Here is a 26913-nt window from a genome sequence, read left to right on the forward strand (position 1 = left end):
GCAATTTTTGCCCCTGTTTAGACCTGCCTCATTATGGAGCCTATTAATCTTTCATATTCCTCAAAACACTTGGTAGGTCATTGCTTAGCTTCTTCTTTGCAAGGGAAAACAGTCTCAACATCTACCCATCTTCCATATAGGTGATCTTTTACCTTTTCACATGTATTCCTGCTCTCTAATATTTCCAAATGCTCAAATTTGGATCCAGAACCCAACACTTTAACAGTAATACTGACCAAAGAAAAAGAGGTTACTGTCTGGTATTTAATCATTACACAGTCCAGAAAATGCTGAGTGTATTTTTTTTTTGCACAAATGAGTGCTCCTTTGCCCTCACAAGTGGCCTTAAGGAGATTCTCTCCTCATGCCTATGCAATTCTAGCCCACTAGTCTGACTTGGACGTTGACCCTTCAAACAGCTACCTACTCCATTCCAGTTACTCTAAACTTCTGGCCCTCATCTTCACACCCATTTCTTATCCACCCGACATATTAACCTTCTATCTCAGCAATTGAATCTTTTTCCTTGATAAGTATTGAAGAATATGGAGAATGGAATATGAACCTTATTGAAGTATAAATATATAGCCTCACTTGTTCCTGAGAGACTTTGAGCTGTTGGGGCTGATTTTGGTTCTGAAACTGCACAGGTCTAGGTCAGGTTACCTAGAGGGACAATCTGCCCTCCAGTAACTCCTACTGACCCCTGACTGCAGAAACTTGCACAGTCAGCCTTAGACCCTCACTGGATAATGTAATAATAATAATAAAAAAAACCCAAAGTCACTGCCGTTGAGTCAATTTTGACTCATAGTGACCCCTCCTTGGGTTTCTAAGCTGGTATCTCTACGGAAGTAGATTGTCCAGTCTTCCTTCTGAGGAGTGGCTGGTGGGTTTGAACTCCCAGTCTTCTGGTTAGCAGTTAGATGCCTTAGGCTCTACACCATCAGAGCTCTCAGATAATGTAATAGAGAAATTAACACCACATTAAAAACCCTTTCTTTAATTCTTTTTATTCAACATAGATAATATAAGCAGTATAGATTAGCATAAAATGTCAGAAAAATGTCATGTTTGAAACTTTATTTCAACCAGGACAGGGCTCTGAAAGTTGCTTTCTGACTCTACCTCTTCTTTCATCTGCCTTAAAGTAGTGACATTCATAAAGACACTATTAAATGCATGAACAGCAGAAGACAAACTAGATGACTGAGACCTCCTAAAAATTAAAGATTTATGCATATCAAAAGACTTCAACAAAAGAGTAAGAAGAGAAACTACAGACTGGAAAAAAAATTGGCCATGAAATATCAGACAAGGGACTAATATCTAAAATTTATAGGAAACTTCAACACCTCAATAAGAAAAATGCAAACAATCCAATAAAAATGGGCAGAGGACATGAATAGATACTTCAACAAAGAAGACATGCAGGTGACCAACAAACACAAGAAATGCTTGCAACCGTTAGCTATTAGAGACATGCAAATCATTACAACCAAGTTAGTAACAAAGTTCTTAACTAAGTTCATAAAAACAAAGTTCAAAAAATAGAAAACAGCAAATTCTGATGAGGGTGTGGAGAGACTGGAACTTCCATATATGGTGGGACTATGCAGTGGTGCAAGCATCATGGAAAGTGGTATAGCTCTTCCTTAAATTGTTGGAAATTGAAATACCATACAATCCAGCAATCCCACTACTAGGTATATATCCTAGAGAAATAAAGGTGGTAGGTATATATCCTAGAGAAATAAGGGTGGTGACACAAACAGATATATGCACACCCATGTTTATTGCAAAAATTTCAAACCTCAAATTGCAATATTGAAGAATTTTAAGGCCCAAATAGTGAATGACACAAGAAGCATCAAAAGAAGCTGGAAGGAATATACAGAGTCACTGTACCAAAAAGAATTGATAGCATAAGATCAAGAACCAATGGTACTGAAGGAAGAAATCCAAGCTGCAGTGAAGGAATTGGTGGAAAACAAGGCTCTAGGAATTGATAAAATATCTATCCATGTTTCAACAAATGCATGCAGAGTTGGAGGCCCCCTCTTGTTTATGCCAAGGAATTTGGAAACCAGCTACCTGGGCAGCTGACTGGAAGAGATCCATATTTGTGCCTGTTCCAAAGAAAAGTGATCCAACAGAATGTGGAAATTATTAAACAATATCATTAGGTATCACGTGCAAATAAAACTTTGCAGAAGATAATTCAAAAACAGTCGCAGCAGTATATTGACAGGGAACTGCCAAAAATTCAAGCCGGATCAGAAGAGGGCATGGAATGAGGGATATCATTGCTGATGTCAGATGGATCTTGTCTCAAAGCAAAGAATACTAGAAAGATATTTATCTGTGTTTCATTGACTAGGTAAAGTCATTAGACTGGGTGGATCATAACAAATTATGGATAGCACTGTGAAGAATGGGAATTCCAGAATACTTAATTGTGTTCATGAGGAACCTGTGCATAGACCAAGAAGCAATTGTTTGAGGAGAACAAGGGAATACTGAATGGTTTAAAATCAGGAAAGGTGTGTGCCAGTGTTGTATCTCTTCACCATACTTATTCAATCTGCATGCTGAGCAAATAATCTGAGAAGCTAGACTATATGAAGAAGAATATGGCATCGAGATTGGAGGAAGACTCAATAACAACCTGCAATACGCAGATGACACAACCTTGCTTGCTGAAAGTAAAGATGACTTGAAGCACTTATTGATAAAAGTCAAAGACTACAACTTTCAGTATGGGTTACACCTCAACTTAGAGAAAACAAAAATCCTTACAAATGGACCATTAAGCAACATCATGATAAATGAGGAAATGATTGAAGTTGTCAGGGACTTCATTTTACTTAGATCCACAATAAAGGCCTATGGAAGCAGCAGTCAGAAAATCAGATAACATATTGCACTGGGCAAATCTGCTGCAAAAGATCTCTTTAAAGTGTTAAAGAGCTAAGATGTCACTGTGAAGAATAAGATGGGCCTGACCCAAGTGTTGGTATTGTCAGTAGCCTCATATGTGTGTGAAAGCTGGAAAATGAGTAAGGAGCACTACTGAAGAATTGATGCATTTGAATTGTGTTGTTGGTGAAGAATACTGAAAATACCAGGGACTGCCAGAAGAGCAAACAAATCTGTCTTGAAAAAAGTACAGCCAGAATGCTCCTTACATGTGAAAATGGCCAGAATTCATCTTGCTTACTTTGGTCATATTGTCGGAAGGGATTGGTTCCTGGAGAAGGATATCATGCATGGTAAAATAGAGGGTCAGTGAGAAAGGGGAAGACCCTCAATGAAATAGGTTGACATAATGACTGCACTGCTATGGTAGGCTCAAGCATAGCAAGTATTGTGAGGATGGTGCAGGACCAGACAGTGGTTCACTCTGTTGTGACAGACAGCACCTAAGAACATGTTCATCACAACATTATTCACAATAGCAAGAAGATGGAAACACCTAAGTGGCCATCAATGCATGTATAGATAAATATGGTGGTTCATTCCCACCAGCGACTCCTTGGAAGGAAGGTTGGGCAACCTACTTCCGTAGAGACACTGCCTCGAAAACCCAAGGAGGGGTTGATATGAGTCAGATCTGACTTGACAGCACTGCGTTGCATTGCATTGTGTATATACACCCAGTGGATTACTATGCAGCAGTAAAGAATAATGAAGAATCTGTGAAATACCTCATAAAATGGATTGACCTGGGGTATATTATGCTGAGTGAAATAAGTCAATCACAAAAGGACAAATACTGTATGAGATCACTACTATAAAAAGTCAAGAAAATATGCACAGAAAGAAACATCCTTTGAAATTTACCAGAGGTGGGAGGGGAAGACAGGGTAGACACATATTAACTTAGGTGAGGAAAAGGAAATATGTAATGAGGAGGAGGTCAGCACAAAATGATCAAGGCAAAGGAAGACACTCAGAGAAGCACTAGAGTTAAAGGCAACAAAGGTAAATACTATTACATATGCAATCCTGCAATAGTAGTATAACAGTAATCTATGAGTGGATACATAGATAGATGTACAAGCTCAACACAAGTGGGAAGGCAAATAAGACTACATCCAAGAATATATAAAAGTTTAACAGAGGCTATTTCTACATATGTATCTGTATGTACATATATCCATGAATGTAGTAGAGCATACAGAGGACAAAGTTATGAAAATTTCTTAGCCATAACCAAATGCCTTGAGAGAATGAGTTACTGGACTTGAGGACTCAGGAACATAGTCTCAGGGGAATATCAAGGTCAATTGGCATAATATAGTCCAAAAAGACAATGTTCTACCTCCTGCTTGGTGAGTAGTGACTGGAGTCTTCAAAGTTTGTAAGCAGCCATCTAAGGTGCAACTATTGGTCTCTTCCCATCCAGAGCAAAGGAGAGTGAAGAAAATAAAAGAAACATGGAAATAATTAGTCCAAAGGACTGATGGACCACACAAAAGCCTCCATGACCCTAAGACCAGGAGAACTAGATAGTGCCCGGCTACCACTGCCAATTGCTCTGAAAGGGATCACAAGAGGGCATCCTGTATAGACTGGGAGAAAAACAGGAACAAAAATTAAAATAATAATAATTTTAAAAAGACCAGGCTTACTGGTCTGATAATGACTGATGAAACCCTTTATACCATGGACCTTAGGTGCCCTTCAAGACTGGAATTGAACTCACCCCCATGGCTCAACTTTCAGCCAAACAATAGACAAGCCTATAAGGTGAATAATAACACCAGGGAGGTAGGCACTCCTTAGAACAGCCAACTGCATGAGATCAAAGTGGCAGCATTTGCCCAGGGATAAACCTCAGAATACAGGAAAGGCTAGGGAAGAAGGATGAATGGAAATGGTAAGCACACGGAGCAAGTGAGAAGGTTGTTACATTGTGGGGATTGCAATCAATGCTACAACTCAAATGTATATAAGTTGTTGAATGGAAAACTAATTTGCTTTATAAATTTTCACCCAAATCACAGTAAAAAGTTAGGTAAACAAATAAAGTAGCCATATTTATGGAAACATGCCTAGCCCAGCCTAGGATTTCACTCATATCCTGACCTTCTTTTATTCTAGTTCTCCCATTTAGTATCTCCTTGGAGATACCAAATAAATGCACAAATAAAATGCATGATCAAATTAATTATGCTAACTTGTAGCACTTGTGAAAAACAGGAATATTACTATGATCATTTGAACATGTCTTTTAAACATTATATTATAGAAAAGTTAAAAAATATGCAAAGAAATCAAGAGAATAGTATAACAGAGCCAATGGACTCACTATTCAGATTCAACAGTTATCAATATGACCATTTTTTTTCATCTATTTCTCTATCCACACCCCAACCCCTTCCCAGATTGTTTTGAAGCAAATTGAAGATATAATTTCATTTATAAATATTTGTTTAAAAATTTTATGCTAATGTCACTTTAATTATCTGAATGAGTTTCTTTCTTTGTTTTCAGTCTGCAAAAATGTTTTCTTATGCTGGGTGGAAGCAAACCTGTGACATCCTGTTTTTCATCTTCTCTGCCATATTTTTTGTCAGCCGCCTCATTATTTTTCCTTTCTGGTGAGTAGACAAGGTTATGTACCGCTATCTGGCCAAGCCTTTCAATGATGTGCTGAGGTGGCCTTCACATATTGTTGAAGTCAGGGCATTGCCTTTTTTTTTTTCTTGCATTGATTGCCAGTTATTTGTGTCAAGTTCAGTTGAGGAAAATAATGTGAAGGAATCATTTTTTAAAATTATTAAAATAATACCCTCTGATGTGGAAAGGGAGCTCTGGTGGTGTAGTGCTTAAGGCATTTGACTGCTAACCAAAAGGCTGGCAGTTCAAACCCACCAGCCACTACTCGGAAGGAAGATTAGGCAATCTACTTCTGTAGACATACCGCCTTGAAAACCCAAGGAGGGGTTGGTATGAATCGAATCGAATCGGTGGCACTGAGTTTGGTGTTTTGGTTTTTGATGTGGAAAAAACTTCTTACAAAGGAAGATAGAAAATATATAACTAAAATGTATTATTTCAGTCAACTAAGATAATGGATAAGCAGCAACTCTATGTCTTGTTTCACTAATATAAATCTTGCTTTGCAATTAACAGCTTTTACAGTTTCTCAATGAAATTGATCAATCTTCTATCTCTGAAAGAGAGTATTTCCTTTGTTAAAGTACAATAATTGTAGACACCATTAATTAGATGCCAAATAATGAATTATATAGTCCTTTTGCATATCATGGCTCTCGTCCCCACAACGAATCATCAAGATGGGTATATGATTGCTATTTTATAAATGAGGAAAGTAACACTTGACACACTAATAGATCACTGGTCCTAACAATGACTTGAATATCATTTAGATATTGATCGGTTATTGATCATTCTGTTGATTTTGTTTAGCCAAGGGCTTGCAGTGAAGAACCTTTATTGTGTCTCTCATGATAACCATTCAGTTGGCAAACATAAATTACCTATGTGTTGATTGACAGAAATCACAGCAAGTATGTGGGAAAGCCTTAAATGGTTGGAAAGAACAGCTTGTAACCACCCATAATTTGGGGCCAGTTTTGTAGCTTCAGATCCTCTCAACAGAAAAATTAATGCTGTTGTCCAGTAAAAGAATATAGGCCCAGATTCCATGCTTTAATTCTTAGGATGGACAACCCTCTTGAATAATACTCAGGAAAGTGTCCCAGTGAGATCAATGGATGCTGCCCTCACTATAAAGCTAGCAACATTTTTTAAACCATGACTATGTGTCTTGATTATGACAGGCATTTTCTGGAGAGGAGTAGTGGTAAAGTTGACATATGCAAGAGTCAAATTGCCCAAGTTCAAGTCCTGATACCGTACTTAACCACCTGTGTGATCTTGGACAAGCTAGGTCATCTCTCTGTGCATCAGTTATTTCATCTGTAAAATGAGTTGACATGAGACTTAACAGAAGTAATTCATATAAAATAGTTTAGAACAGTATGTGGTATGAAATAAAGACTCAGTAATATTGGCAATTATTATTGCCATTATTAATGAATATACTATAATTTTGAATTTAATCTAAAATTGAATGTAAGTTACACATTTCAGATACTCTCCTTGGTTGATGAATCACATTAATACCCATTTTGCTTTGACAGAACAAGTGTATTTGTAAAACTATAGTATTGTATGATAGTAATTACTGATAGGAGAATTATTGACTTGTAGATAACAGTCAGGTAGAGGCTTTTAGTGTGACTTTCATGGCTCCCTAAATCCAAAATTTGCCCATGGATGACATCTTATGTTCCAAAGGCACTACCTGTTCCAGTTATCTGTTGCTGCATACCAACCCATATGAAAACTTAGTGGCTTAAAACAGGGGTGAGCATACTTTTCCTATAAATGGCCAGTGTGTGAATATTTTAGGTTTTGAGGGCCATATATCATCTTAGTTGCATAATTTTCTTTGTTTTGTTACAACCCTTTAAAAATGTAAAAAACATCCTTAGTTCAGAGGTTGTACAAAAAACAGGCTGATCTTACTTAAGGGCCAAAGTTTGCAGACCTCTCTTTTAAAATAATAACATTAATTTATTATCATTGGTTTTCCTGGTTCTTAGAGATGACTGGCCTCAGCTAGATGATTTTGCCTCAGGGTCTCTCCTACTTGTACAGTTACAGTCAGATGGTAGTTGGGCAGTTGAAATTTTCTTGAGGGCATCATCACTCACATGATTGAGATAATACGTATAAAATCAGTTGGCTGATGCTGTAGTTGGTTGGGATCTCAGCTGGGCCTGTCAACTGGAATACCTGAACATGACCTCTCCACTTGGCCTGGGACTCTTCATAACACAGTAGCTGGGCTTCATAGGTGTGACACCAAAGAGAGAGCTGACAGATGCTATAATTCCTTTTATAATCTACTTTTGAAAGTCACATGATGTCACTTCTACTCATCTTACTCATTAGAACCAGGTCGCTAGGGTCAGCTCATATTCAAAGGAAGGAAAATTAAACTGTATTTCTTTCTTTCTTTCTTTTTTTAGACTCCATTTCTTTATGGGAAAATTTCAAAGAATTTGTGGACGTATTTTTAAAGCACACATCATTGTAGCTCTCAGGCCAGGGATCTCTTTGAGAAGCTTTTATATAGTGTTGCTGCCGGTTGACTTCTGAGTTAAGAATGAATAACATTCACCTCTGATATTCCTATAATGTCTGAAAATAAACAGGCAAGCTTACTGTCTCTTGACAAACAACTGAACATCATGGTGGGGCCTAGTGATTATGGAGATTGTGTGTTACTCCACTCATTCACTTGCCAACATTTTTTAATTTCAGGGAGAATTAGTTACATGCATTTGTCTTGTTTTTTCATCTCAATGTTTCACTAAATCCACTAGCCCACTGCAGAGGGCAGCCAATACCACTGTTTGCTGTCTTCAGAGAATTGGATTACTAATAATAAAAATTATTAACTGATTAAACCATAAAAAAATTTTTTGCTGATAAATTTTTTTTTTTCTGTACGGATGGTAACTGATTCTCATTATTTGGAAGGTTGAGAAAATCTTCACCCATCTATTGGGTATTTGTTACAATCAACTTCCTGTAAAGTTTATGTCAGTGGTCTTTGAAAGAATTTCTAGATTATTATGCTAAACCAACCAAGTCAGAAAGGGAGAGTCTTTCATTTGAAATGTATGGCTCTAGCTTACATAGTCTTTCCATCAACTTGAAATTGTTACACAATCATCTTGGTAGTGCCAAAAAGGGAAAATTAGTTCTGTGTTTTAGCCTCGTTCCAGCCATCTGTCGAAAACTGTAACTCTGTAGATTAATTTTCAAGGATATTTTATTCAGTCTAAATTTGCTGGGAATTTACTGTGGAGCAGGCAATATGGAGATAATAGGTGAAATTGGAAGGTGATTCAAGTAATCTATTTCAAGATTCAGACATCTTAGAGGTGCTATAGGAGGCAGTTTGTAATCTAATTGCTCTGTTCTTCTTTCCAACAGCTCTTATTGCATATTTTGTGGTGAGATACAGAGTGGTGTGAGGAGAAAGCTGACTGGGGTTGTGTCCATCTGAAATTTGTCTGGAAGCTTTCAGAAAAAGAATGAGGGCTTGTACATTACACTTATCTTTCTTTGTTTAATTTTTCTTCATTTTCCCCAACCTCAATCATTTTTGTTTTCATTGAGTTTCCCTTTCATATTTTTCCCATTTCACTCAGACTAACACCTGTCTATGAATCCCCTTATGAACTATATCCCCCAGTTCCTTTGCTTCTTTTTATATAACTTAATTTTTGTTGTTTTTGAGAATACTCATGGCAGAACATACACTAATTCAACAATTTCTACATGTATGATTTACTCAGAAAACTCACTGCCATCAAGTTGATTCCAACTCATAGGGACCCTTCCTTGGGTTTTGGAGGTGGTGTCTCTACAGAAGTAGAGATCTTGCCCAATCTTCCTTCTGAGGAGTGGCTGGTGGGTTTGACTACCAGCCTTCTCATTAGCAGTCAAATGCCTTAGGCTCTACGCCACCAGAGTTCCCACATGTATGATTTAGTGACATTGATGATATCTTTTGAGTTGTGTGACAATTCTCACCCTCCTTTCCTGAATAGTTCCTCCGCCATTAACATAAACTCACTGCCCTCTAAATTTCCTATCTAAATCATCCAAGTTACTATTGTCAACTTGATCCCATTAGATAGATCTTAAAAGAGCACAATACTCAAGGCCAAACTAAACTCACTGCCATTGAGTTAGTTCTGACTCATAGTGACCCCCATTGGGTTTTCAAGGCCATTAATCTTTATGGAATCAGACTGCCTTTTCTTTCATCCGTGAAGCTTGCTGGTAGGTTTGAACAACTGACCTTTTGATTAACCACCCAATACCTTAACTACTACACCACCAGAGCTACAATACTTAAGGCAGACCTTCTTTATTAGTTAAGCTAAACTACTGTTTGGTTTTAAGAAGATTTCAGAGGACTTTTTATTTTATTTTTAATTTTTATTGATATCTGGGTGAAAGTTTCCATAGAAAATTCATTTTCCATACAGCAATTCATACATTTTGTCTCATGACACTGACTCTAGTTCCCCACAATGTCACATATCTCTTCCTATTTCCTTAGTTACCTCTTCCCTATGTTCTTCTCTCCCAGGTACTCCCACCCCTTGAGCTGTCTCCCTGTGCAAACACTGTTCTCCCATGATTGATCACTCCAAGTAGTGTATGTATCTGATGTAAATGTTCAGCCCATATGCCTGTCTCTTGTTTGGCTGGAAGCCACAGAAGTGAGTTCAATTCCATACCTGAAGGGTAGCTAGGGGCCATGGTCTCAGGGGCCTCACCAGGCTTTATCAGACCAGAAAACCTGGTCTTTTTTTTAAAAATTATTTATTTAATGATTTTGTGTTTTGTTCCACATCGTTCTCCCACTCTATCCAGGATATCCTACACTGATCCTCAGGGGATATTTTTGGTTTAAGGTTTAAAAGTTATTTCAGAACAATAGTTTCAGGGATTCATCCAGCCTCCATGGCTCCAGAAATCTTGTATTCCATGAGAATTTGAAATTATGTTCTGCATTTTCCCCCTTTTAATCAGGATTCTTCTATAAAATCTTTGATCAAAATGTTCAGTAATGGTCGCCGGGCACCATCCAGCTCTTTTGGTCTCATGGCAAAGGAGGCAGCTGTTCATAGAGGAATTAGCTATTTTTTTTTTTGTATTTGTACAACTGTACCCGCACTTCTCCCTTCCTGACCATTTCTGGGGTATCCTATTGAACTGATCCTCAATGTCAATTAATCACATTAGTTTTCTAAGCATTAATACTGTTGTCAAATTAGCAGAAATTCAAATTGACATTAGTCAAATTGCTTTAATATAATTTAATTGACTGGTGCAGTTTTATTCAAAAGCATTTAAATCTCAGGCTTGTATTTTCATATTATATTCTCAACTATTATTTTTAAATAATAATTTTTATATATCAGGTGTATCTGTCTGCTTGAATATTATACAAATACCACCAGAGAATCACTAGGCTAGAAAGACCTTCCTTGGGTTAGGTGAATCATTTCCCTGACAGTTGACAGTTTCCAGCTACTTATTTAGTCCAGGCTTATAGATCTGAAGGGAAGGAGCACTTTGTTTTGCTGATTTTGCAAGTTGAGCCTGAACTGTATGTTTCAGCTGAAGCTTACAGGTGATAAGGCTGGCTTGTGGCTTAATTTCCTAGACTTAGCACAGGAAGATATTGTGGGAAATGCATGAGTAAGACACAATTCCTACCCTCAAGGAGCTCAAGAGAGTGGCTCAGGTACCTGGCTACCATTACTGAACATTTTGATCAAAGATTTTATAGAAGAGTCCTGATTAAAAGGGGGAAAATGCAGAACACAATTTCAAATTCTCATGGAATACAAGATTTCTGGAGCCATGGAGACTGGATGAAACCCTGAAACTATTGTTCTGAAATAACTTTTAAACCTTAAACCAAAAATATCCCCTGAGGATCAGTGTAGAATATCCTGGATAGAGTGGGAGAATGATGTGGAACAAAACACAAACTCATTTAAAAAAAAAAAAAAAAGACCACGTTTGCCAGTCTGATAGAGCCTGGTGAGACCCTTGAGACTATGGCCCCTAACTACCCTTCAGGTCTGGATTTGAACTCAAGGAGCAGTATCTTTGTGTCTACCACTTTATTCGTACATTTGAGGACTATTAATGTTGACCTGTATTTTTCAGATGTTCCTAAAAGCAAAAAATAAAATATTTCCAACTGTGAATAATATTCAAATAAATAACTTGCATACCTCCAAGGAAGATTTATTTTTCCCCTACCACTGGTTTATTGGAACTTAGATGTCAGCTTTTGATTATCTAGCTTTCACTAGCATAGCAGAAAGAATTTCTAGGAGATCCACATGTGAAAGGGAATTGTATGGGCTATGTTATGTTGCTATGTGCCATCAAGTTGTCTCTGACTCATAGTGACCCCTTCCTTGGCTTTCTGAGATGGTATCTCTATGGAAGTAGATTGTCCAATCTTCCTTCTGAGGAGTGGCTGGTGGGTTTGAACTGCCAGTCTTCTGGTTAGCAGTCAAGTGCCTGAGGCACTATGCCATCAGTGCTCCTTGTATGGGCTATGAGACTTTATAAATACTTGGCTAACAGACAGTGTGGACAGTTAAAAAACAAAAGAAAAGGAAAAGCAGAAAACATCCAATAGTGCTCTAGTTGATCATGGGCAGAAGACAAGAGGAAGAACATGATCGATGGTCTTTTCTTTCCTCAGAAGGCCTGGAGCCTTGATTGATGAGTAGAGTGCAGAGTTTGAGTTGTAATGGTACCAGAGTCAGCTTCGGGGTGCAAGAGCTCTCACAGCCCTCCTGGGATGGCACACACTCTCTGTGTAGCCAGCAAAGGAAAGAAGGATCTTATGCAATACAGGAATGGCTCTACTGAAGTTGGAGACACTCCTTTGAGCCAGCACTTCAGATGTTCATCTCATAACTAGACTTTCCAGTTACACCCCTTATGATGTAGAAAGTGAATCTGACCATGTGTTCAAATGTCTTATTCAGGAGTATGCATCAGAGATGCTGCTTCCCTCAAGCCCCATTCACTTGGCATCTTCTTTATATTGCTGATAAATCTATGGAGAGCTACAGTCACCCTTCTCTAAACTACAGAATTTTAGAATAAGGAGCCTTGTTCATGATTTACTCCTAACCATCTATCTGTCTATCCATCTATTTATTTACTCAGAAATGATTTTAAGTTTACAGGAAAATTTCAAGTATATTACAGAGAAGCTCTATAGATAGCCTTTACCCAGATTCACCAGTTAACATTTTTTCCCATTTACTGTCATTCAATCTCTCCCTCTCTGTCTCTCTCTCTGTTTCTCTGTCTCTCTATATACACATACATGCACACGTGTGCATATGTATATACATTTTTTTCTGAACCATTTGAAAGTTGAAAACATCATGTCCTCTTAGTCCTAAATACTGTATTGTGTATCTCCTAAGAACAAGGACATTTTCTTACATGATCACAATATAGTTATCAACTTCAGGAAATATATCAATCTATCATCCATTTTCCAGTTTTGTCAAATGATCCAATAGCATCTTTTATTGTTGTTTCCCTCAGTACTAGGCCCAGCCCAGGATCATATATTTCATTTCATTGTCTTCTGCCTGGAACCAGGAGCTCTGATGGCGTATTGCCTAAGGCATTTATTTGACTGCTAACCAGAAGGCCGGCGGTTCAAACCCACCAGCCACTCCTCAGAAGGAAGGTTAGGCAATCTACTTTTGTAGTAGTACCGCTTTGGAAACCCAAGGAGGGGTTGCTGTGAGTCAAATCTGACTCCACGTTGTTTTTTTCTTTCTTTCTTTCTTTTTTTTTTTTTTTTTTTTTTTTTTTTTTTGCCTTTCCCTTCACCCAAATTAATACATTGACAGTTTTGAAATGTTCAGACCTCATATTTATTTGTCAGATGAAGAGCTAATATGTTCCTAGAATCACACTAGAACAAATCAGATATGTTTTAAACTCAAATACTAATTTGGGCAATTAAGAGTAGGCATTATTTGCCTGCAAAAGCATTCATTAAGTTTTCTTCACCTACACCATCTCTTTGAAATATAAGACATCTCTGAGATAAACAGTCCACTTGTAGAACCGATATTTGTTACCTTGAAAAGCCTCAATGGTAACATCTACAATTAGCAAGAAAAAAGACCTTCAACTTTCAGTTTTAATCAGAAAACTATAACTTTATGGTGGCTGCCTTATCTAACCCAGTAAAATCAGCTACTGTTTATACTAACAGTGTGATTTGTTCAGACCACCTAAACTCCAAAGATTGAAAAGTTAAGATGGTAAACAAGACTGAAAACAGAGAAAAAGCCTAGTTTTCGATCCAAGTCCACAGTAGTTGCTTATCAGTTTGGGAAGATTGAAATCCAGTAGAGGAGAACAGTCTGTTTCTCAGAATTTAGGAGTACAGCAGTCTTTTGGCATTCTCTATAAACATACCATGGACTGCCAGAAGAACGAACAAATGTCTTGGAAGAAGGACAGCCAGATTATTCCTTAGAAGTGAGGATGACAAGACTTCTTCATGTTATCAGGAGGGACCAGTCCCTGGAGAAGGCATCATGCTTGGTAAAGTGGAGGGTCAGTGAAAAGGAAAAAGAGTCTTAAGGAGATGGATTGACACAGTGGCTGCAACAATGGGCTCAAAGACAACAACAGTTGTGAGGATGGCACAGGTCTGGGCAGCATTTTTTTCTTTTGTACATAGAGTCACTATGAGTCAGAACCAACCTGATGGCACCTAACAACAGCAGCAATGTGTAAATTCCATTCAGTTTATAAGACAGTGACTGATGATGAATTGTGTGTGTTGTGTGCTCATGCATGTGCTTCCACACATGTATGCACCCATGTTAGAGAACAAGTAGGAAAGAGTGAATGTGTGTACTATTTTCTTCTTCTCATTCTTTTAGAAAAGGAAGAGAGGAAATTTAGATTGAAAGATAAGAGCATTCTTTAGTTAGGATACTGGATAAATAGAAAGAGGTCCTGATAATTTAACTGCCATACCCATAAACTGCTATCACCAGTGCCAAAATGGCTGGCTACTCCCTTCTGAATCCTTCTTGAACTTCTTGGGCCTCCCATCTTCTTTGTCCTCTATCAGAGAATATTCAGTATACAGCCCCACTTCTCACAAACTTGCTCTCTTCCATGGTGACTTCCTCTTCCTCCTCCCACCTTAAGCAGAACACCCAGCCAGTTCAGCAGTACTTTAGTCTAGGTGTTGCTCTGTGTTGTTATTGTAAGCCCTGTGCAGGAGGAAGAAAGTGGGTGGTGGTGGAAGAGTAGTAATAGTCACAGTAGTAGTATCAGTAACTAACATTTTTTTTTAGTACTTTCTAAATGATAATCTCTCTATGTTTATCAACTAATTGAATTCTAGTAACAATCTGATAGGGTAAGGATTGTTATTCTCATTTTACAGAAGAAGAAATTGAAGCCCAGACAGGCTGTATAACTTGCTGAAGGTCCCAGGGGAGCCAGCATCCAAATTCAGCAGCCCATGATATTGACCTCTCCTCTCTGCACAGAGGCCCAGTTCTCTCAAAGGCACTTGCCTTTTAATAGCAGCCTCTGCCATTTCCGGGACTCTGTAGTTTATGAGGACCTCTGATGGTGTGGTGGTTAAAGCATTTGGCTGCTAACCCAAAGGTCAGCGGTTTGAACAAACCAACCACTCTGCAGAAGAAAGATGAGGCAGTCTGCTTCCATAAAGATTTATAGCCTTGGAAACATATGGGGAAGTTCTACCTTGTCTTATAGTGTTGCTATGAGTTGGAATCAACTGGATGGCAATAGGGTGGAGTAGAGAAAACTTGTATGTCTCCCTGGTGACAGCCATTCAGAGGAGAGGAGTTAGTTCCACCTAGTGATTAAGAAACAAGAGGCTCCATGACTTGTGTAGTTCAAAAAAGGGAATAGTGGTGGTAGACCTCAAACTCAGCTCTGCTGATTTTGTGACAGGTGTTCCACTCCCCTTTCTAAAATAGGCAAGGCTTCCCATTGAATTTACAATGATAACCACATTCCTAAACCTTGAGTTTTAAGGCCAACATTCACTTCTCCAAACTTATCTTAAAGGACCCTTCCCTGCTGCTCCTTTCCTTTAAACCACATTTGCTTTCTTTTAATTCCTTGACTTTTCCATGATGCCTTTCACCCAGAGGCCTTTGAATATGTTGTTGTTTTTATTGTTTGGTGCCATTGAATCAGTTCTGTTTCACAGTAACCCCATGTACAACAGAACAAAGCACTTCCAAGTCCTGTGCCATCCTCAGGAATGCTATGTTTGAGTCCATTGTTGCACCCACTGTGTCAATCTACCTTGTTGAAGGTCTTTTTTTCACTGACCCTCTGCTTTACCAAGCATGAGGTCATTCTCTAGGGACTGGTTCCTCCTGATAATGTGTCAAAAGAGCATGGGATGAAGTCTCACCTTCCTCACTTCTAAGGAGCATTCTGGCTATACTTCTTCCAAGACAAATTCATTCATTTTTCTGGCAGTCCATGGTATATTCAATATTCTTTGCCAAGATCATAACTCAAAGGCTTAAATTCATCTTTGGACTGCCTTATTTATTGTCCAACTTTCTCATGCATATGATGTGATTGAAAATACCTGTGGTTGAGTCAGGTGCACCTTAGTCCTCAAAGTGACATCTATTCTTTTTACTACTTTTTTAAAGATGTCTTTTACAAAAGATTTGCTCAATGTAATATGTCATTTGATTTCTTGACTGATACATCTATAGACAGTGTTTGTGGATCCAAGCAAAAGAAAATCCTTGACAACTTCAGTCTTTTCTCTGTTTATCATGATGTTATTTATTGGTTCAGTTGTGAGGATTTTTGTTTTATGTACAGGTGTAATCTATACTTCATCAAAATTATTTAAGTCCTCTTCACTTTCAGCAAGCCAGGTTGTAGTGAAACCTGTCCAACGTGGGTAACCTTGCTGGTATTTGAAATGCTGGTGGGATAGCTTCCAGCATCACAACAACACTCAGCCTACCACAGTACAACAAACTGACAGACAAGTGGAACCCTCTTTTCTCTCTTTCCTTCAACCAGAGAGAACAAGGAAATTTCAGTTCATTCAGAACTCTTCACTATGTACCCTGTCCTTTTCTTTCTTTCAGAAAGAAAGGATCAGAATTTATCAATTGTATATCTAGGTCATGATAATTCACATTTTCTGCTAAAATACGTGGAGGAGATATTTTTGAGTAGGTTCCTTTTCTTTTATCCAATTTTTAAGTTGTGATTTTGGTGAAATTTTACAAAGTAGATTCATTTTATGCTCAACAGTTGATACACATTTTGTGTCACAGCACCAATAACCATCCCCACAGTAGAATAGCTCTCATCCCATCTCCTCCTTGTGGTGAACCCTTCACTGCATCCTTCTTAACCTATGCATTCCTCTCTATCTAGCTTTCACCCTATGCAAATGTTGCCATTCTGATCTCTCAAGGTTGCCTTTTCTAAAAAGTACATCTCGCTGGTGTAGTTGTTCAGTTCATCACCCTGTCTATTAATTGGCTAAGAGCTAACCCAAGGGAGTGAGTCCAATTCCAGGCCTGAAGTGTAACCTGCGGCTGTGTTCTTGGGGATTTCACCAGTCTATCTGACTGGTAACTCTGGTCTTTTTTATGTTTTTGAATTTTGTTCCACATTTTTTCTCCCACTGTATCCAACATCTCAAATTTTGATCCGTTTCTGAGTGGTTGACATTGGTAGCCAGACACCATCTAGTTCTGATCTCAGGGTTGTGTAGGCTGAGGTTACTGTGGTATATTAGTCCCTTGGACTAATTGTTTCCATATGTTTCATTTTTTTCACTCATCCTCCAGATGAGGAGAGACCAATAGTTGCATTTCAGATGGCCACTCATAAGCTTTTAAGATCCCAGACATTATTCACCAAAGTAGGATGTAGAGCATTGTTTTTGTATATTATGTTGTGCCAGTTGAGCTTGATGTCCCTTGTGTCCATGGTCCCAAACCCAGAGGCCCAGCAACTTACTCCCTCAAGGTGTTTGGTGTGGCTAAGAATTATCCTAACTGTATCCCCTGTTAGTTCTATAGTGTATGAGGATATTTTTATAGCACATATAAAGACACATGTAGGAATATTGTCTGTCAAACCTATGTATGGTCATATATATATTCCTGTTCATCTATGCATACCTGATCTTCTTGCCTATCTGCCTATGTATCCACCCATGAACTAGTATTTGTTATTATTGATAATGCACTACTGTATATATAATAGTATTTACCTTTGTCATCTGTACCTCTTGTGTGCCTCACTATGTCCTCTTTTTCCTTAGTGTTATTGTGCTGGTCACACACTTTTTGTTGAACTGCCTTTCCGTTCATCCATATCAATACATGTCTCTTAACTAATTACCACTTTTCCTTCCCCTCCTCTCCCATCTCTGGTAGCTAACAAAGAAAATTTCCTTCCCTGTGAGCCATTCCTTGACTTTTTATAATAATGGACTCATAACAATATTTGTCCTTCTATGATGTACTTATTTCACTTAGCATGTTGTTGTTATGTGCCATCAAGTCATCTCCAATTCATAGCAACCTTATGTAAAACAGAATGAAACACTGCCCGGTCCTGTGCCAGTCTCACCATCCCCTCTGTACCTGAGCCCATTGCTGCAGCCACTATGTCAATCCATCTTGTTGAGGGCTTACCCTCTTTTGTTGACCATCCACTTTACCAAGCAGGACATTCTCCTCCAGAGAGTGGTCCCTTCTGACAACATGACCAAAAGAGGTGAAACGAAGTCTGATAATTCTCACTTCCAAGGAGCATTCCAGCTGCGCTTGTAACAGGAAAGATTTGTTAGTTCTTTTAGCAGTCCATGGCACATTCAGCATTCTTTGCCAACACCACAACTCAAAAGCATCAACTCTTCTTCAGTCTTCCTTATTCATTGTCCAGCTCTCACATGCATATGAGGCAATTGAAAATACCACGGCTTGCATTAGGTGCATCTTAGTCTTCAAGGAGAGATCTTTGCTCTTCAGCACTTGAAAGAGGTCTTTTGCAACAGATTTGCCAAATGCAGTATGTCTTTTGATGTCTTAACTGCTGCTTCCACTGGCATAGATTGTAGTACCAAGTAATATGAAGTCTTTGACAGCTTCAATCTTTTCTCCATTCATTGTGATGCTGCTTATTGGTCCAGTTGTAAGGATTTTTGTTTTCTTTATGTTGAGGTGTAATCCATACTGCAGACTGTAGTCTTCATCAATAAGTGCTCCAAGTCCTCCTCACTTTTAGCAAGCAAAGTTGTGTCATCTGCATATCTCAGGTTGTTAATGAGCCTTCCCTCAATCCTGATGCCATGTTCTTCTTCATATAATCCAGCTTCTCGGATTATTTGCTCAGCATCCATATTGAATAAGTATGGTGAAAGGATACAACCCTGATGCACTTCCTTCTTGATTTTAAACCATGCAGTGTTCCCTTTTTCTGTCCTCATGAGTATAATTAAGTGTTCTGGAATTCCAATTCTTCTCAATGTAATCCACAATTTGTTATGATCCACAATTGAATGCCTTTGCATAGCCAATAAACACAAATAAACATCTTTCTGGTATTTGCTTTCAGCCAGGATCCATCTGACATCAGCTATGATATTCTTCACTCCACGTACCCTTCTGAAGCCAGCTTGCATTTCTGGAAGTTCTCTGTCAATATACTGTTGCAACCATTTTTGAATTATCTTCAGTAAGATTTTACTTGCATGTGACATTAATGATATTGTTTGATTATTTCCACATTCAATGGGATCACCTTTCTTTGGAATAGGTACAAATATGGATCTCTTTCAGTCAATTGGCCAGGTAGCTGTTTTCCAAATCTCTTTGCATAGCTGAGTGACTGCCTCCAGTGTGGCATCCATTTGTTGAAACATCTCCGTGGGTATTCTGTCAATTCCCAGAGCCTTGTTTTTCACCAATTCCTTTAGTGCAGCTTCAACTTCTTCCTTTAATACCATTGGTTCTTGATCATATGCCACCTCCTGAAATGGATGATCATATACCAATTCTTTTTGGTGTAGTGAGTCTGTATCTTCCACCCATCTTCTTTTGGTGTTTCCTGCATCATTCAACATATTGCCCATGGAATCTTTCAGTATTGCAATTCAAGGCTTATTTTTTTTCCTCTGTTATTTCAGCTTGAGAAATACCAAGTGTATTCTTCCCTTTTGGTTTTCTAATTCCAGGTCTTTGGACATTTAACTATAATAATTGACTTTGTCTTCTTGAGCTGCTCTTTGATATCTGCTCAGCTCTTATCCTGTCAGTTCTTCCATTTGCTTTAGCTACTCTTCATTCAAGGGCAAGTTTCAGATTCTCTTCTGATGTCAATTTTGGTCTTTTCTTCCTTTCCTTTTTAATGACCTTTTGCTTTCTTCATGGATGATGTTCTTGATGTCATCACACAATTCCTCTGGTTTTCAGTCATTGGTGTTCAATGCATCAAATCTATTCTTTAGACGGTCTCTAAATTCAAGAGGGATATAATCAAGGTCATATTTTGTCTCTTGTGGACTTCTTTTAATTTTCTTAAACTTCCACTTAAACTTGCATATGAACAGTTGATGGTTTGTTCTACAATCATCTCCTGGCCTTGTTTTGGCTGAAGATATTGAGCTTCTCCATGACCTCTTGCCACAGATTTAGTCAATCTGATTCCCGTTTACTCCATCTGGTGAAGTCCACATGTATAGCCACCACTTGTGTTGTTGAAAAAGGTATTTGCAATGAGTAAGTCGGTCTTGTAAAATTCTATCATGCAATCTCCAGCATCATTTCTATCACCAAGGCCATATTTTCCAACTACCAGTGATTCTTCTTTGTTTCCAACTTTTGCATTCCACTCACCAGTGATAATCAACACATCTTGATTGCATATTCAGTCAATTTCAGACTGCTGAAGTTGGTAAAAATCTTCAATTTCCTCATCTCTGGCTTTGGTGGTTGGTGCGTAAATTTGAATAATAGTATTAACTAGTCTTCCATGTAGGCATATGGATATTATCCTATCACTAACAGCACTGTACTTCAGGATAGGTCTTGATACATTCTTTGTGATGATGAATGCCACACCATTCTTCTTCTATTTGTCATTCCTAGCATAGTAGATAATAAGATCATCTGATTCAAAATGGCCAAAACCAGTCGATTTCAGCTCACTAATGCGTAGGATATTGATCTTTATGTATTCCATTTCATTTTTGAAAACTTCCAATTTTCCTAGATTCATACTTCATACATTCCGTGTTCTAATTATTAATGGATATTTGCAGCTGTTTCTTCTCATCTTGAGACATGCCACATCAGCAGATGGAGGTCCCGAAAGCTTTACTCTATCCACATCATTAAGGTCAGCTCTACTCAGAGGAGGCAGCTCTTCTCCAGTCCTGTTTTGAGTACCTGCTGACCTGTGGGGCTCATCTTCTGACACCATATCATATAGTGTTTCAGGGCGATTCATAAAGTTTTCCAGTAACAGACAATGTTTCACTGCTATTCTTAAGGTTTTCACTGGCCCATTCTTTGAGAACTGGATGACCCCTTCCTTCTTCTGAGTCTGTCTTAGTCTGGAAGCTCTACTGAAACCTGTCCACCATAGGTGACCCTGCTGGTATTTGTAATACTGGTGGCATCGCCTCCAGCCTCACAGCAACACACAAGCCACCACAGTACGACAAACTGACAGACAAGTTTGTCTTCCTTAGTTGTTCCATACTGCTCTGCTCAATTCCTGGTCTCCATCACCCCGCTTCCTTACCAGGCCTGCCCCCTGGATGCAAACACCAGTTTTCCACTGCTTCCAGGACTGGCTTACCGCGTTTACTGCATAAACATCTGCCTTCCACTGCTCCTGGGGCTGGCTTACCACGGCCTGCCTCCACACACACAAATTCCCGCCTTCTGCTGCTCCGGGGGCTGGCTTACTGCGACCTGCCCCTACACACACATCACTCAGCATAATGTGCTCCAAATTCATCCATATTATAAGGGGTTTCATGGATTCTTCATTATTCTTTAATGTTTCATAATTTTCCATTGTGTGTATGTGCCACAGTTTGTTTAGCCATTCCCCAGATAATGGGCATTTAGGTTGTTTCCATCTCTTTGCTGCTGTGAATAGTGCTTCAGTGAACATGGGTGTGTATATGTCTATTTGTGTCTTGAATCTCACTTCTTCAGGAATACGTACCTAGTAATGGGATTGCTAGGTTAAATTGTATTTTTATTTCTAGCTTTTTAAGGAATCGCCATACCAATTTCCACAGGGGTTATATCAATTTACAGTCCAACCACCAGTGTATATGAGTCCCAATCTCTCTACATCCTAACCAGCATTTGTTATTTTCTGTCTTGTTGAACTTTGCTACTAATACTGGGGCAAGATGGTATCTCATTGTTGTTTTGGTTTGCATCTCTCTAATGGCTAATGATCATGAATATTTCTTCCTGTGTTTATTGGCTGCCTGAATATCTTCTATGAAGTGTCTGTTCATGTCTTCTGCCCATTTTTTTAATGCGATTGTTTGTCTTTTTGATGTTGAGGTGTTGGAGTTTTCTACAAATTTTAGAGATAAATCTTTTGTCCCATATGTCACTGCTGATTTTTTTCCCGCCCCATTCTGTAGGTTTTCATTTTACTCTTTTGGAGAAGACTTTTGATGCACATTAAGAATTTAATCTTTAGAAGGTCTCAACCATCTAGTTTATCTTCTGCTGTTTGTGCATCTTGGGTTATGCTTGATAGTCTCTTTATGTCATAAATTAGGGCCCTTATGCTTTTCCCTATTTTTTCTTCAATGAACTTTATAGTTTTAGGTTTCATATTTAAGTCTATGATCCATCTGGAGTTTGTTTTTGTGTATGGTGTGAAGTATGTATCTTATTTAATTTTTCTGCAAATGGATATCCAGTTTTGCCAGCACCATATGTGAAAGAGACTGTCTCTTCTCCATTTAATGGATTTTGGCCCTTTGTCAAAGATCAGTTCACCATAGGTTCTTTATTCTGTTCCACTTGTCTATATGTCTGTCATTGTACCAATACAAGGCTGTTTTGACAACTGTGGCTGCGTAGTAGATTTTGAGACCTGGAAGTGTGAGACCTCCTACTTTCCTCTTCTTCTTCAGTAGTGCTTTGCTTATCTGAAGACTCTTTCCTTTCCATATGAAATTAGTGATTGGTTTTTCCATGTCTTTAAATAATGTTGGTGGAATCTGGATTGGTATTGCATTGAATATATGGATTGCTTTGGGTAGTATTGACATTTTCACAGTGTTCAGTCATCCTATCCATGAGCATGATATGTTCTTCCATTTATGTAGATCTCTTATAGTTTCTTGAATAATTGTTTTGTGGCTTTCTTTGTATAGGGCATTTGTCTTTTTGGTAGCTATTATAAATGGTATTGATTTTTTTGTTTCCTTTTCAGAGATCTCTTTGCTGGTGTAAAGGAATCCAACTGAATTTTGTATGTTGATCTTGTATCCTGCCACTATGCTAAATCTTTCAATAAGTTCCTGTAATTTTCTTGCTGAGTCTCTTGGGTTTCCTATGTATAGGATCATATCATCTGCAAATAAGGATAGTTTGACTTCTTACTTACCAGTTTGGATCCTTTGATTTCCCTTTCTTGCCTTATTGCCCTGGCTAGGAGTTCCAATACAATGTTGAATAGAAGTGGAGGTAGAGGGTATCTTTGTCTTGTACCTGTTTGCAAGGGGAAAGGTTTCAGTGTCTCTCCATTGAGAATAATGTTGACTGTTGGTTTTGCATATATGACTTTTATTTTGTTGAGGAATTTCCCTTCTATTCTTATTTTTCTGAGAGTTTTGATCACGAATAGGTGTTAGATTTTATCAAATGCCTTTTCTGCATCTATTGATATGATCATGTGATTCTTTTCCTTTGTTTTATTTATGTGGTGGATGACATTGATTGTTTTTCTGATGTTGAACCATTTTTGCAAACCTGGTATGAATCTCACTTGGTCATGATGATTTTTTGTTTTGTTTTGTTTTCTTTTTCGATATGTTGTTGTAGTCTTTGGGCTAGTATTGTGTTAAAGATTTTTTCATCTATAATCATGAGGGATATTGGTCGTTACTTTCCCTTCTTGTGGTATCTTTTCCTGGTTTTTGTATCAGGGTTATGCTTACTTCATAAATGAATTTGGGAGGATTCCATTCTTTTCTCTATTCTGGAATAGTTTGAGTAGGATTGGTGTCAGCTCATCTCTGAATCACTGATAGAATTCTCCAATGAAACCATCCGGGGCAGGACATTTTTTTATTAGTAATTTTTTATGACCTGTTCAATTTCTTCTTCTATTATGGGTCTGTTCAGATTTTCTATCTCAGTCTCTGTTAGTTTAGGTAAGTGTATGTTTCTAGAAGTCTGTCCATTTCTTCTAGATTTTCAAATTTGTTATAGTTCTTCAGAGTATCCTGATATAATTCTTTTTATTTCTTTCAGTTCTGTTCCAACATTATCCCTTTCATTTCTTATGTCTTGTTTGCACCTTCTCTTTCTTTTTCTTTGTTAAATTTTCCAGTGGTTTGTCAATTTTATTAATCTTTTCAAAGAACCAACATCTAGTTGTGTTGATTTTTTCTGTGGTCTTTCTACTTTCTGTTTCATTTATTTCTTCTTGAATGTTTATTATTTCTTTTCTTCGGTGACTGGGTTTTTTTTTTTTTCTGCTCTTTTTCTAATTATTGGTGATGTTGGTTAAGGTGTTGATTTTGGCTCTTTCTTCTTTTTTGATGTGTGCATCTATTACTATAAATTGGCTTCTGATCACTGCTTTTGCTGTGTCCTAAAGATTTTGTTATGTTGTGTTTTTGTTCTCATATGATTCAAGGAGTTTTTTCATTTCATTGTTTATTTCTTCTATTACTCAGTCAGTTTTAAGGAGGTGTTTAGTCAGTTCTCATGCATTTCCTCTTTTTTTGTTGGTCGTCCTAGTGTTTATTTCCAATTTTATAATATTGTGATCTGTGAAGATGCTTTGTAGTATCTTAGTGTTCTTAAATTTATTGAGGCTTGCTTTGTGGCCTAACATGTCTATCCTGGAGAGTGTTCCATGTGTGTTGGAAAAGAATGTATATTTTCCTGTGGTTGGGTGAATGCTTTGTAGATATCTATAAGGTCAAGCGGTTGATCATATTGTTTAGTTCTTCTGCATCTCTGTTGAGTTTCTATCCAGTTGTTCTATTTCTTATTGCAAGTGGTGTATTAAAGTCTCCTACTATGACTGTGGAGTAATCTATTTGTCTTTCAATTTTGTTAAAATCTGATTTATGTATTTGGGGGCTCATGATTGTGCTCTTGTTCAATTGATGCTTTAATCATTACATAATGTCCTTCCTTGTCTCTTATGATCATTTTTTTTCTTAAAATCTGTTTTATCAGAAATTAATATTGCTACTTCTGTACTTTTTTTGGTTGTCATTTGTTTGGTATATCTTTTTTCAACCTTTAGTTCTTAGTCTATTTTTGTCTTTGTGTCTAATGTGAGTTTTTGTAGATAGCATATTGATGAGTCATGTATTCTTATCCAGTCTGCAACTCTCCATCTCTTGAGTGATACATTTAGTCCATTGATAGTCAGTGTAATTATTGACAAATACGAATTTATTGTTGTCATTTTGTTACATGTTTTTTCATGGTGTTGCTGATATCTTTGTTCCATATAATTTTCTGTGCTGAGCTTGTTTTGTTTATGAATTGTTTTATCATCTCCTGTGTTGCTATTGTTTTAGTATTTGCTAAATATTTGTGCTTGTCTTCTTTTTTATTTTGATGTAAAGGTTTATTACTTTGCTTTGAGGTGACCCTGTGATCTATTATTTTCTTCCCAAGTTTAAAACTGTCTGTTCTATCTCACAATTTTCTTGACTTTCTCACCATTTAGAACTTCTATAACTGTATTATTTTTTCCCTCTTTTTGATTTGTAGTTGTCTTCATTTACCAATTGATGTCTCTGGTTCCCTGTTTACAGTCTTCTAAGCTTACTTTACTTTGGCTACTTCTATAACTAGGTTGGTGTCATCATCAGCTTGTTTGTTGTTGCTAGTTCTCTATCAGAAGGATTCCCTTTAGTATCTCTTCGAAGGTTGGTCTAGTTTTAACAAATTTCCTTAATTTCTGCTTATCTGGAAATGTCCTAATTTCACCCTCATATTTGAGGGATGTGGCTGAAACAATATGCTCAAGCATAGCAAGGATCATAAAGCTGGCTTAGGATCAGGTGGTGTTTTATTCTGCTGTGCATAGGGTCACTATGAGTCAGAAATGACTCGATGGCACCTAAAAACACTTGAGGGACAGTTTTTCTGGGTATATGATTCTTACTTGAAGATTTTTTTCTTTCTAGGTTTTATATATATCAATCCATTGCTTTCTTGCCTGCACGGTTTCTGCCAAGAAATCAGAGATGAGACTAATGGGTTGCCTTTTGTAGGTTACTTTTCATTTTTCCCATCCTGCTTTCAGAGTTCTTTCTGTCTTTGGTTTTGGTTAGCTTGATTATGATATGTCTTGGTGTGGTAATTATGTTTGTGTGTCAACTTGGCTGGGACTGGTTGAGTGACTGGAGAGCTGATGGTAGTTATTCCCCATGATGAGACTGGCAATCATCTCCATGGTGGGATCTACCACAAGCAGCTGAGTAGCTGCCCTTGGAATGTGGTCTGCTTCCTGTATATAAGGAGAAGCCTTGGGGATAGTTTCTAGCATATGGCACACTTAGACCCTGCATGTAGCCATGTTGTTGCTCAGCAGCCTGCTATGTTCTGCCGACCTTGGGACTTACAATGGACTTAAGTTAATGGCTTGCTGTGTGGTTTGGTAACATCGAGACTGGGCCTTTTTATTTGTCAACCTTGGGCTTGGCAGCCTCAGCAGCTAACAGCTGTCTATGTGAAGAAAAACCTCTAGCTTCAGTGGGCTGGGAGCAGGAGACAGAACTGGACCCCAAGGTTGAGGGGCTTTCACCCAGCCCCTAGAGCCTGGCACTAGGTAACCAGAACACTTGTTGATCATCTTTTGAGGTCTGTCCTGTTTGGGGTTCATTGAACTTCTTGAATGGATATATACTTTTTTTTAATGCATTTTATTGAAATATAATTTATATACTGTGAAATTCGCAAAACTAAAGTGACGTGGGTCAATGCTTTT

General features: G+C 38.0%; 1 protein-coding gene across 1 annotated transcript in view; it reads left to right on the forward strand.

Annotated features, from left to right (window-relative positions):
- CERS3 (ceramide synthase 3) overlaps positions 1-26913 on the forward strand; it is a 202055-nt gene that overhangs the window by 97655 nt on the left and 77487 nt on the right. Inside the window, exon 8 of the mRNA XM_007959967.1 lies at positions 5500-5606. Within this exon, the coding sequence (XP_007958158.1) occupies positions 5500-5606 (107 nt within the window). The remainder of the gene's footprint in view (positions 1-5499; positions 5607-26913) is intronic.

This window comes from Orycteropus afer, unplaced genomic scaffold (genome assembly GCF_000298275.1).
Source record: "Orycteropus afer afer isolate SDZICR_OR568_19922 unplaced genomic scaffold, OryAfe1.0 scaffold00019, whole genome shotgun sequence".
NCBI lineage: Eukaryota > Metazoa > Chordata > Mammalia > Tubulidentata > Orycteropodidae > Orycteropus > Orycteropus afer.